The sequence below is a fragment of the Pteronotus mesoamericanus genome, unplaced genomic scaffold (assembly GCF_021234165.1).
Source record: "Pteronotus mesoamericanus isolate MK-2021 breed Mesoamerican mustached bat unplaced genomic scaffold, CSHL_Meso_final contig_82, whole genome shotgun sequence".
Taxonomy (NCBI): domain Eukaryota; kingdom Metazoa; phylum Chordata; class Mammalia; order Chiroptera; family Mormoopidae; genus Pteronotus; species Pteronotus mesoamericanus.
The window spans coordinates 2,215,315-2,228,995 of NW_026555265.1; the positions used below are offsets into that span (position 1 = coordinate 2,215,315).

Genomic DNA, 13,681 nt, shown 5'->3' on the forward strand with positions numbered 1-13,681 from the left:
ATAATAGATACTCAATAAAGAAGTACTGACTAGAAACCATAGAAAATATAACTTTCTAGAAGATAACGCTTCAATGCACTTTCTCTCTACTGATGAGTCATATCAGAGTTTTATTCAGAAGAAAGTAGAAGCTTCTGAAGGAGAAAGGAAAAGAATTCTTGTCTCCAGTCTTGTCTTCTCTAGTGACCCCTCACTCCTCTTCCAAGGGATTTTTCCAAAACGCAGATCCTTATCCTGCACTTACACTAATCTACTGGTAGTTCTCCAAACATTCCAAATTCTGTCAGGCCTTGGAAGGTTTGTGGAAACTGTTCTCCCTGCTTGAAATCTTCTCCTTTTACCTCTTCTTTCATGTCTGTCAGGGTCACCATTTCTGGGAAGTGTTTGCCCACTCCCTAGACAGACTCAGATCTGATTGTGCTCTGGCCACACTTCTTGTACAGCATTTACTACTTTTCACTATTTGCTTGTGTTACCCACTAGCCAGGATGGCCCTCCTGGAAATTAGCTGAACCCTTTTTTGTGTCCACCTCTGCCCAGGCAGAGAATGTGGCAGAATGGGCATGCTGATGAACAATGCAAACAGATAGCAAGAATGAGATGTTTTTTTTGCTGTCTCCATCTTTGCCTCTCTTCTCCCTCTTCTTTCCTTTGGATCAAGGTTCTCTTTGCCACCGAGGCACTTAGGGGCCACGGAAGAAAAGAGGAAAAACACTTCTGGGTGAGACCTAGTTCGTGGCTCAGACTGAGGGGGCTGGGAAACATGTTCTCCTTAAATTTTCCTGACTAATGACCTGCAGTAGGAGAGGAGATAGGGAGAAAAGGGCAGAGATTCCTGCTGCCAGGGATAAAGATGGCCTAGCCACTAGGGCTGCTGGGCATTTCAGCAGCATCTTCCATGTGGTACCTGGAGGCACAGCTCTTTGACTTCATTTTTAATTGTTCCTACTGCATATCTGTCCTTCCTCCAGGCCTCCCTCATCTGATTGGAAAATGAAGCACATAATGGTGATGAGTAGGATCATCCCTAGGCCCCACCTCGGCACGTCCTGTTGTCCGTGTGGAGGATGTAACCAAAGCGGCAGGAGCAGTAGTAGCCTCCGATGTAGTTATGGCAATAGTGGTCGCAGGACAGCTCCTCGTCCTCACGCTCAGTGCACTCGTCCACATCTGTGGGGCAGGCAGAGCCTTTCAGTCAATCCATCCGTGTGGGATGAGGAAGACAGCAGCCAACATACACAAAGCACTTTGCATGGACTATTCATTATGCTGGGAGATACATGCATTTTTGTCATTTAATCCTCACATGAAGCCCAGAAGTAGCCATTATCACTGTTCACTGAAGAAACTGGAACTCAGAGAAGTGAGAAAGTTACCCAAGATTACAGACAGCCATGTTCAAACCCAAGCAACCTGACTCCTGGTGGTACTACTATCCTCTAAGAATTGTGATAATAGTAAACAGGGCTGTTGTTATGCCCATTCAATAGATAATAAAACTAAGACTTAGAGGCATTAAATAACTGACTCCAAGTCACACAGATAAGAGTGGTAGAGAGGGCATTCAAATCCAGATGGGCTGGCTCCAGAGTGTGGGTTCTTCTATTCCATGCTGCCTCTCTCTTTCTATGTTACTTATAGGGTCAAGTCCTGTCCTAAGCATTGGAAATACAAAGATAAAAAGGATGTATGTTCTCAATCCAATTTAAAAATTTGAACATACATTTCCTCCAAAACGATATATAAATGGCCAAGAAGCACATGAAAAGATGCTCCATGTCACTAGTTATCAGATGGGTAGATACATGACAGAGCAAATACAGTAAGACATTCATGGTAGAATCCGTGTGCTGAGTGTACACATGTTCATGAAAAGAAGAGAACACAATGTGCTTTTAATCTTTAATGAGAAAGAGAGACTTGGAGATGAGCACTGACTTCTCACTTACCCACAGCCACATAGTGGGCAACAAAGCCCGTGAATCGCTCCTCATCAGAGAAATCTGACTGGAAAGTGACAGACATGAAGGAACCAGGGGAGAGAACCACTTCTTGACCAGGGGTATGCTCAGTGTCTGTGTTTTCGCTGCCACAGAAGATTGCCAGCATCTGGTCTTCAGTTTCTACCTTTGAGGTCAAAAAGAAAGGGAACAAGATGAATAGCTTCCCAGATTAGCTTCTCTGCTGGTCTCCAGTAGTAAAGAGGGAGGGGCTGCCCATGAGTAGACTGGGCAGCCTGAGAAACCCAAAGAGTGGGGATTAGGGACTCTGGGATTTAAGGAAAGACACATTGCAAGTTAAGTCAAAGTGGCCATCCAATCACTGTTTCATTCATTTAGTTTAGGTCTGTAAGAAGTAGCTTGACCTTTGTCATTCTTATTGAGAACTAAATGGCTACATCATTCCCGTGGACAACGAAATGGCTTATTTGTTGAAAATAACTCAACGTTAAAATTCAAAAGAGTTAGATAACCTCATAGATGGATTCAATATGCAACAGAAACTTATCACATTTCCAAAGAAAAGAAACTTTATATACAATAGGTCATTCATTGAGCATTCAGAGTGTGTCTGACACTGGACAAAGCGGGTGATGGGGATAATAAAATGAGATATAGAGCTGTGCATGGGGACACAGGGTTCAGACTGATGAAAACACATGTAGGGCTATTTTACAGTGTGACAGGTGGCTTTAATGGAAAACAAGCCCTGGGAGTGCACTCGGAAAGAGGTGAAATATCCCCATTAGGGTGTAAGCTGCAGGACAACAAGACTTTTTCTCTACAGATGTGTCTTCAGTAAATGGAACAGGACCTGGCACATAGCAGTTATTTGCTGTCAAGAACCCAAAGTACAAGACCTATTTTTGAAAACAGTGACAAGCCAGGTAGTCTGTGGAGACTGTAGGAGCTGCACTTACAAGGATAAGCTGCAGTTAGATTATGGTTGACCTTGAATGCCATAATAATAAGTAACTCTTCATTCTGTGAGTAAAGGGAAGACGTCGAAAACTTTTGAACAGGAAAGTCATGTCATCAGAACTACATTTAGTGGGTAGTTTTAATAATACCAAAACTACTGGAATCATTCAAAAATAGTGTATTTTTGTCTGTGTTTGTGGTAAGACTCAGGTGCAAAAATTGCCCATTTGCTGAAAGAGTTCACTACATTGGAAGAGCCAGTTGGAGGCTTTGCGTAGATTCAGAGACCCAAGCAGAGATCTTAAACCAGTTGTCTAAGCTGATTGTGTGTATTGGTTTGGGAAGCACAGTACAGCAGCTGGTTTGTATTATTTATTTGACCATGAATACTTGGCTTACCCATGACTCTATCATTTACACCTATTCTTTTAAGCTTGTATTTGTGTTTGCAACTTCTAGGCTGAAGTTTTAGCCAAGAGACGTAAGAAAATTTCTCACCAAGAATGATTTCTGCTGCCTTCCAAAGTCATTAAAAAGCATTGGAAATACAAAGGATTGCTCTGAGGCAAAGTTCTCAGAGGCTGCCTATCCCTAGTAGATTCTAATAAATTCATTGTTTCATTCTTTAGTTTAGTATGCCTGAGTATCTTGACATTTGACACTTCTGTTTTGAAACTAATGATTTATTTATTTAAAATAAGTAGAAGTTTTAAAGAAAAACAATTTGCCCTGGCAACAAAACACAAGGATAATTAATCACTAACTTTGAGAATTGAAGTGTAAACAGAAGATGAGATCATGGTTTTACTATTTATTTCTTTTCTCTGCAGATACTAGCAAAACTCGCACCAGACTTATTACTGTAAAATGTGCCTATCTGCACACAGCTGAAATGTCACTTCCTTGAACATCACAGCTGTTTTTTTTTAATTTTTGTTATCTGAGTTTTCCAGACAGCTAAAGTTTTACTTAACAATAATTAAAAATTTTTTAAAACATTTTTTGCTGTAATGCTTTTTAAAGTGCTTTATACAAGTCTTTGCTTTCTTAAATGAAATATACTAAGCCTTTCTTGTGGATCCAGGGACACTGTTATGAACATCAACCACCTTGGGGATATTGTGTTGTGTAATGTTGCTTGCCCTACATTGAACATCCCCAGACTATAATGCCTTTACTAGTCTTATATCTTTTTTATGTGCTGTTTTATTTCCTGTATCTTTATGAGTTTATTAGATGAAATATGCTGTGAAACAGAAAATAGTTAAACTGTTCTTCTTAGAACTTAATAAAAATAAGACTAAATAGGTTTAGACTGCAGGCCTGGGAAAGGGCTTCTGCTATGAGAGACTGCATGAGCTGGAGCGCAATGTCACGGTGGTGGCCACTGCTTTGAAGTAATGGAAGGTGTGGTTGGAGGTCCTGAGACCTATTCCTGATCTACAATTAACTAGTGTATGGCCATCTCCTCTTTAGTTCTCAGTTATCTACCTAATAAAATAGGGGTTTGAAAGAGTTGAGCTCTGTGTTCTCTTCTAATTCTGACATGCTGGTATTCTAACAAGTCATTATATCCATACATACAGCTCCATATATGCATACTAGAAGACAGTGAGCAGGAGTTTCAACACATAAATTGTTTCCTGCTAAAGAATCTGATGAACGTGATCTTGCTTGTGGTCTATAATTGTATAATACAAAATCAATTACTAATGAATTTGACACTCTGAATGCTAATGCTTCCAGACGCGGCAGCCTCGTTTCTGTAATTCGGGATCCCCGACGTCTTTGGGTTCTATAATGCCTCTAACATGGACACTTTCAAGCAAAACCTATCAGAGATAATTTGGATTAGGGAAAGACCTTGTATCTTCCAGTTTTAGGGGCCTTTTCAAGAGGGCAGATAAACTGCCATGGCCTGCAGGGCAACACTATTTTAGACAACAGGGAAGTGTGGCCCAGCTGAGACCCGTGGGAAAATCTGAGCTATGTGCGCCTTCAGAAGAAGGAAAGAGAAGGCCCTGGGGCTCTGTGAATTCAGCCTGCAGCTCATAACAGAGTCCTGGAATATCAGACCTGGGAGAGCAATATAAGAGTTATTTCATATGCCCTCCTAGAGGAAACCAAGGTCTATAGAGGGGAAGTGGGGAAGTGACTTGCTTAAGAGTAGAGAGATTATCACAAGCATTTTCTGATATCAGTTTTGCTTTTGGAACTGTTCTGACCCTGAAGAAAGAAACTCACCAACCCAGAGCATTCATGACAAAAGACATAAACACTTTGACAAACAACTTCTCTGGCTCAAGGGCTCCTTGAAATCTTATCTTGGGTACATGAATCATCTCCCAGAGAGGATGTGGTCAGTGACAGTTCCAGCCGTAACCTAAATGGAGGGGTGGGAGGGGAAGACATGTCTCTGGCCTGGTTAGTGTTTGCAGCTGCTGCTATGAATTGTAAAATTTTATAAAAATCATTTACCTCTGAATACAGGCAGAAGATTGAGCCCTGGCTTCTGTTTGGATTGTTCCATTTCTAGGGTCATCATGTTAACATGATAGAGGGAAATACCTTATCACATGAAGACGCAAAATTAATAATAATAGAGAATCAAGAACCATCTGGTAAGCGATCATAGACCCTTCATTTTTCTATATCTTATTATGGGCAACTGTGTCCTTTTAGATATTGTTATTTAGGGCACTGACACATGGATGCATGTCCTCAGCTTGCTTTCTTTCAACTTAATTCAACAATTATTTATACACCAAGTTCTGTCTGGACGGTAATGTGGAGAAGGTTCAAATATACTGATTTGTTCCATGAGCTTAATATGCAAGTCCTCTGCTTCTGAGAATGTGAAATTTAGTAGGAGAATAAGATAAGTACTCAGATGTATGTGTGTTGGGGCATTATCAGGGTACAGTTATTACAATGAAATATAGGAAGACCCAGGGGTTTAAAAAAGGGGAAAAAAATAGAATCCAGCTGAAGGGAATCTGAAAACATTTAGGAAAAAGAAAATGTTCTTTGAGCTGGGGACTGAAAAGCGAGTGAGAGTTAGGCCAGTAGAAATAGTAGGTGGGGAGTTGAGGGATCGTAGGGAGAGTATCCATGTAGAAGGGATCGATGGTTTGTACATATCCAGAATCTTAACCACCCCTCCCTTCCTACCCCTGCCTGATGTAGGAAAGGAGTTACCATTGAAGACAGAAAGCTGGAAAAGAGAGATCTAAGGAGGAGAAGCCCAAGTCTGTTTTCTATGAATTTTCTACTTCAGTAGAAATAGCACAAAACTCCTACAAAAGTGAGGCAGGAGAGCAGAAAAGTTGGCCAAATTTCTGTTGTGGGGACAGCTACAGCTGCTCTCCATATGTCCATGAAGTTACCAGAATTTAACAAATACATTGAGAGCTACCCATTAGTTCCTTGCAGCAATGTATAAAGAAAGTAGCTTAGGAGTGATCATTCTCATTTTTTAAATGAGAAATCTGAAGCCCAGATGACTCTTAAATGAATTAGACAAGGTCATTATTTAGTGAGTGAAGGTTCCTGATCCAATTGCAGCATCCTGATTCAACAGCCAATGACATTCATGCTCCTTTAAGGCATGAGGCCAACCCACAAAGGCTGCCCTACAGACCTAAGGGCTCAAGGCTTTGTTTGTTATTGTTCAAAAGCTGCATGCTGGAGCCCCTCTGATATATTCCCTGGGCCCCTGAAGAGCTTTTCAGAGTTAATTTAGGCACACATTCAGAGAGTGTGCTGGATTGTCCTGTTGTCTGTTAATTAATCTGGGAACTACATTCCCCAGAGCCTCCTTCACTGTATAGTTCCAGGGTAGTGTTGCCTAAAAGAGGAACTTGTGTGAGTTTAGAACACAACAGTTTTTTGTTACTCTCTGAAGATTCTTACATGATCAGAAAACAGAAATGAACAGATGTACATGTACCAAATAGGTTACAACTTGTCCTCACTCTCTTAATCTGAATCCAGCTCTTCTGTTCAACTACTGTCTCTGATGATCAACAGTGGCCCAGACCTGCCACCAGATGCTTGCGGGTAGACCACAGCGGTCGCAGCTGCTCAGAGCCAAAAGCTTCTCATAGACCTCTCCCCATTGCTCCATTTTCATAGTCCCACTTTGGTTACCTAGATGGGCTTAATTCTTGGGTTCCTCTGCAGACACCATCATTCCCACCCATTCCAGGGGTTCAGGAGAACTGAACAGTAACCTTTCTGTGGTCCTCCAACTCTCTGTCTATGAGAAGCTGGTACCCTCACTTTCCCAGCTCCTCCTATAATTATATGAGTTCTAATGCCCATCAATGTTATCTCAGTACTCATAGAGGCTCTGCTTTCCTGACTGTACTTTGACAGATACATTTATTGGCATCAGAAGTATGCTACAGTAACAAAAACTAGAAGACGTGGCTTCAGTTTGGCTAGCAGTGAGGAACCTCTATAGAAGGCTTCACAAAAGGCAACCTGAGTCATGTAGGGGTGAAATGAGTGGCATAATGCCTGTGAGTATTTAGAGGGTAGAAAAACACACAGTAATAAACTTGATCTGGCTGAGGAGATCTCTATGTAGAATATTGCAAGTGTCAGTATGTGCTTCCAGCTGTGGATGGAAAGGTACTTCAGGAAGAAGTTAAGTCGTTGGTGTACAAGCAGAAAGTAGAGGACATACAGAGGGCTCAGGACTAGCTGGGTTGGGAAATTAAAATTATTTCTCATCTCTAGTCTCTATACTAGCAAAATATTTTAAAGGCAGAAATGGCCTCAGGATAAAATCAAAGCTCTGGCTGTAAGATCCTTCATTAAAATGTAGAAGATTTAAGTCAGTGCTAGAGCTCCCAATCAACTAGACAAAAGGGTACTGAAGAATCTTAAGAGAGTTTTCCCATTGCACCCTCACATGCTCCTCAAAGTAGAAGAGAGGCCTATTTTGCAAAGAACTATAGGTATTGTTTTTGTTTAGTGGAGTGGACTATATTCTGATATATGAGACACCAAAAAATTTTAAAGAGAGATGTACCGACTACCTTGGAGTAGAAATGACTGAGACAATTCAAAATAAAAAGAGGTCTCTAAAATCCCAGTTTCAATGCACAAGGAATAGGTAGAAAGGTCTACTCAGCTACAAAATGGGCCACTTCTTATAGAAAAGGGAGAATGTCTTAGCAGGTGGAGGTGAGAAGCCAGGGGGCAGAGCCAAGAGCCACAGAGAGCAATAGACTGGGAACCACTCTCAGGGAGCAGAACTGGGCTCTAATCCAGAACTGTTCTCTGGAGCAGGTAACATGTGCCTGGCTGGATGTCGGATTACTATGGATCAGTAACTGTGATATGCCTCCCACTCCTCCCATTTTTCAATGGGAATTCTATTGTGGTCACCTTGTGTTTACATCACCAAGACAAGAAGATAATGGGTTGGCATAAGTGGATGGATGAGGGAAGACAGAAGAATTTCTTGGTGTGGCATTGATGAAGACTTTTGGAGGTAGGAAGAGTTGAATGAGAGAGAGATCAGTGGGGGAGGGATTGAACATTTAAGAATGTGACAAGAACATCTCTATCTTCTTTTTTGTTTGTTTCTCAAGAGAGTGAGTTGACTTGTGCATTGCTTACAGTATTTTACATTTCCTGTTTTTTTGGATGTAACTCCTTACTGAGACTGAATCATGTGCGACATCATCTTTATATAGTTGAACATGAGTCTTCACCAGTAATTAGATGTTTGGGAAATAAACTCTCTGTTGTAGGTTGAATTATATTACTCAAAAAAAAAAAAATGTTCAAGTCCTAACCCTTGGACTTGACTTGACCTTATATGAAAATAGATCTTTGCCTATGTGATTAAGATGATAGCACACTTGATGTGGTTGGATCCTAATCCAATAACTCATGTCCTTATAAGAAGAGGGAAACTTGAACACAGAGACACACACAGAGGGAAGTATAAAGACAGAGGCAGAGACTGGAGATATGCTGCATATCCAGGGAGTGCCAAGGAGGGCAAAGCTGTAAGGGGCAAGGAAGGATTCTTCCCTAGAGACTACAGTGGAAGAAGGGCCCTGCCATCACCTTGATTTCAGGCTTCTGGCTTCCAAAACTGTGAGAGAATAAACTTTTATTGTTATAAGCCACCTGGTTTATGGTAGTCTGTTATGCCAGCCTCAGGAAACTAATACACTCTGAATATACGTTTTTGGATTTGTAAAATGGTAAAAATAGGAGTATTCATATCACAGGAATGTTGTAAACACAACATGAGTTAATATATGTGAAACATTTAGAAGGATGCCTGAAATATAATCAGCACTCAGTAAATGAGTGAGAACAAGACTACTGAGATCCAGCCAACTAAAATGATAGTTTTCTGAACTTGCAGCTGTCCCAGAGGGATGTGGGTAATTTCACGCATTTAAAGAATTAAGAGACTGGAACTGGCCCTGGATATATCTTTTTGTTTACAGGTTCCACTCCATTCCTGACCTTGCAGGGGCCATCAACACCAACTTTCCTTTTTATGAGCTGCCCAGGTCCCAGGCTGAAGGAGCAGAAATGGAACCTAGAGATTCCTCACAGCCCAGCCTCCTTATTTGGCAGGCGGCCTCTTAGGTCCCTTTGGCTCTCTGCATTTTACAAGCTTCCTAACAGTCCTGAGAGGTGAGTGACATAGTAAGGATCTTACCCTTATTTCATGAGAGAGGGCCAGAGTAATGCGAGGCATCCCTAAAAGCTTCAATCCATAAGAGAACAGCATGATGTCCAGGAATCTCTTCACTTTTTTCTGTTTCAAAGAGTTTTGCTAGATAATGTGAATTTAGGCCAATGATTCAGTGACAGCCCTGGGCCCAGGACTCACGACTCACGGGTGAGTGCTCTGTGCTCCTGAGGTCACCCTCACCACAAGTCCTCCACTTCCAGGGACTGCGCCAGGGGTTAACAGCCCAATTTCGCTATCTTACCCAGTTCAAATTACAGTTAAAGATGATGAAAAGGAGCAAATTAAAGGTATTAGATGCCGGACAAGAACCTGGGATTAGGAAAAAAAAAAAGACGTGTGTACGTGTGTGTGTGTGTGTGTGTGTGTGTGTGTGTATTGTATTTCAGAAGTTCTTGAAAGTCATGTTAAGTAAAAATGGCACAGCTGGTGGGTCGAAGATCCAAGATGGCCTCATTTGAGTGAGGCTGGACTTTGATGCTTCTTCAGTCAGGCCTAAGTCATTTAGCCATAAAAACAATGACAATAATAACAACAACAATAATAGTATTGTGTTGGTCAAAAAGTCTGTTTAGTTTTTTACATAAAATAAAAAACATATATTTAATTTTCATCAATAACTTGATTTGGATATTTTGAGTATGTTGACGACCTCCTGCTGTTGGCTTCTAGTGGGTAGAGGCCAGGGGTGCTGCTAAAAGGGTTCCAATGCATAAGACAGCCCCACAGCAAAGAATTATTCAGCCAAAATGTCAATAGTACAAGAGACTTCACAAACCATTTTTGACATGTTTGATCAGTAATAGCACCTTCTTCATATACTATACAAGTCTTTTTTTGTGTTTCAGTTGTGTTTTACCTTTCTTGATGTAATAAAGCATAATATGCCCAAAGTGTTGCATATTTTCTTCCATCTTCAATATTAAAATGGCTGCATATAAATTTACCAATTTCGATAAGATTTTTTTAAATGCACGTTGATATGACAGTTGTCACAATACAAAATTGTTTCAAATGAAGTTAAAGACAACTAGGCACTACTAGAGCCATCGTACAGAAAAACATTTTGACCAAACCTTTAGTAGTAATAGTCTTCTGTTCTGTGTGAAACTTTCCACTTAGCAGGACATTTTCCTGTTCTTTATTTTATTTGTTTATGACAGCAGTTTTGTAATGAATACACTTCAGGTAGCCATTGTGATTCTGGGTATAGAGAGGTGATGAGAGTCCCCAAGGCCACATATCCTAGCAGTAGCAGACATGAGACAAACTCTAGATGTCCTGTTTTCCAGCCCTGATTAGTCATTGGAATCAGACAGTCACAGAATATCAGATATAGAAAAGACATTAAAAGCTCTCAAGTCTATCTCTTTCCTTTCTTAGGTGGGGAAGCTGAGGCTCAGAGAAGTGAAGCAACGGGTTCAAAGTCACAGAGCTAGATAACAGCAGAGCTATATGAAGGCCCAGGTATATGATAGTCCCAGTACAGTGTTCTATTTATTTGTTAGTCAGAGTAAAAACCTGCAATAGGGAGTCCCTAAGAAGGTATTGTGTACATACACATGCTGACAACATCAACACTGTGGGGGCCTGAGACACAGCTCCTTCCTGAGTTCTTAGAGTATGGGATGCCCACTGCTACAGCAAGGATTGCCCATTCCCACGGAAGGCTCTGGACAGAAAAGGGCATGGTCTCCAGGCAGCATGAGCAGGAAGAAGAAAGAGCTGGCTGGGGAGGAGACCCTGGGGGCCTGAGAAGCAGGCATCCCGCAGGTGGGAAGCTGGTAGTGCCCAGTGTCTCAGCATCTCAGTGGGAGCAGTGTTGGAGGTGGGGAGGGTAGCGGGGGCTGGGGAGGGGTAGAGCCTGGGAATGAGGCTGGGAATGAGGCTGGGAAGACAGACTGGGAAGGGGGGCCAGGAAGGATTCATACCCTGGGGGCCTGTGAATGGCTCAGGCTCCCCACCTGACCCCCTCAGTGACTTCAGGCCCATTCACATGCAAATCCCCTCAGGGGCTGGGAGGCTGAGCCCCAAACAGTTGGAGACAGGAAAATTGCTGGAGGACAGCTGAAAACAAAGCCTTGCTGTGTTCCTCCACGGCAGAGGCAGCCAGACTCAAGGTATGTCCTGGTCTGGGCTGGAGTGAAAGTACCGATTAAGCAAGTGCTGAGTGGAGAGAAGGGACTTGCCAGGGGCCAGGGTCGCCCAGCAGTTTCCAGGAATGTGTGAGCTGGTGCATCCGTCTGCCACCGCCCAGGGCTGCGCCCCGCCCTAGCCCAAATGGAGCTCCTCAGATTTTCCCATGGAACTCTTCCCAGAGAGCTTCAGTGGGGACCAAGCAATCTGGGTTCTGGTCACCGCTCTGCCACTCATATGCCATGTGTCACTTGAACTTCCCCAGGCAGTGGTGCCCTGGAGCTGGTTTGTATTAGCTTACAGGAACCCATTGTCAACTCTTCAGGGCTTTTTGTGACCTGTTGTTAAACATAGCCATCATGAAAAATTAAGCTTCATAAACTTACATGTAAAATTATATATATTAAAAACAAATTATATAAAAACCCATCACCTCCTATTTTTAGCATTTTGCTAGTATCTATGCTCTTCGGATAGCAATGTCTAGTATATGAGTGGTGAATGGTGTGCTATTGTGCGTCTCTTCTTCCCACCTTCCCAGCACCCCCTCCCCCCATCTCCCTGTCCAGATCCAGTTGTTAATCATTGACAAACACACAATTGTGTTCAGGCTGAGTTTTCATAAACTTACACCATGGACATTAATTCATTCCTCTAAGAGGTAAGAGGCCAAATGAAAGAAACATTGTTGTGAAACAGCTTGTAGAGTCTGCCACTGCCTGTCAGCATTTAGCAGGGACCCTATGTCCCAGCCCCTCTGATAATCAGACTCTCCATCTCTGCTCCCCACCACACCTCTCTCTTCATTTTCCATCCCTGTCCCTCCTGCTCCAGCCACACCGCCACCCCTGTTGTTCAAACACAGCAGGAACTTTGCCACTTTAGGGCCTTTGCCGCAGCTGTGTTCTCTGGTAGAAATGCTCTTCTCCAGAAAGCCACTTGGCTAACTTCTCAGCTTCTCATGTCTTTGCTCTGATGTCACCTTCCTAGTGAGGACTACTGTAACCAACATATCTCAGTCATAACTCCCATCCTGACTCATGGGGCCCCTCTTTACCCTGCTCTATTTCATTTATTTCCCATCACCTTATGACTCACTATATAATTTACTTATGGATTATGTGTAATGTTCATTGTCTGTTTCCCCAGTGCAATGTAAGCACCTTACGAGCAGTGATTTTTGTCTGTTTTATTACTCTTATACCCCAAATTCTGATAAATAGTAGGCATTTAATAAATAAATTTGTTGAATGAATGAATACCTCCTGTTCCCTAACTTTTTCCTCTAAGAATGGGCACAACAAAGCATTCAAGTTCTGTTTGGTGTGTCTGAGGTATATATAAGAGCAGCTTCTGTACCCACAAGTATACAGATTTGCATACCAAGTACACTCATACCCCTGAGCACTCCCAACTCACACTCCCCACACTTGAACACATTATCTGCCCCAGCATTTTGTGCTCCTTTCTTCTGTTTTTCATCACCCTATACCCTGTGCTGTTTGCATTTCCTGCATAAAATAAGCTCCCCCCTCCACACTTTTCTGAAGCTCATTTTCACTTCTTGATTCTTGACCTGGTGTCGCCCCCAGAGAGAAAGAATTCCATCAGAGAATACAATTATCGTTCATGAGAAACATTCATCCATTTTTCATTTCTCTTTCCTTTCAGGGTTCAAGGCCTCCTGTCCACTCCCACAGAATGAGCAGAACTACTGAAGTAGTTGGGGTCAGCCACCGCCTGAAGGTCGAGGGCATGTGTTGAGTAAACACAGAGCTCTGCACAGAAACTAGGGGTGGGGTCAGAGGAGTCAGTTTGGAGCAGGGCCACAGGAGGGACTCAGCTCTCAGTTACACAGCAGGATGCAGATTGACCAATGAGGCCTGGGGAAGGG

General features: G+C 42.4%; 1 protein-coding gene across 3 annotated transcripts in view; it reads right to left on the bottom strand.

Moving 5' to 3' along the window:
• MASP1 (MBL associated serine protease 1) overlaps positions 1 to 13,681 on the bottom strand; it is a 61,519-nt gene that overhangs the window by 33,310 nt on the left and 14,528 nt on the right. For all 3 annotated transcript variants that reach the window (XM_054585097.1, XM_054585096.1, XM_054585098.1), the window contains 2 exons: positions 1,950 to 2,127; positions 1,039 to 1,170 (listed from right to left, as the gene is read on the bottom strand). In XM_054585097.1, coding sequence (XP_054441072.1) covers positions 1,039 to 1,170; positions 1,950 to 2,127 — 310 coding nt within the window. The remainder of the gene's footprint in view (positions 1 to 1,038; positions 1,171 to 1,949; positions 2,128 to 13,681) is intronic.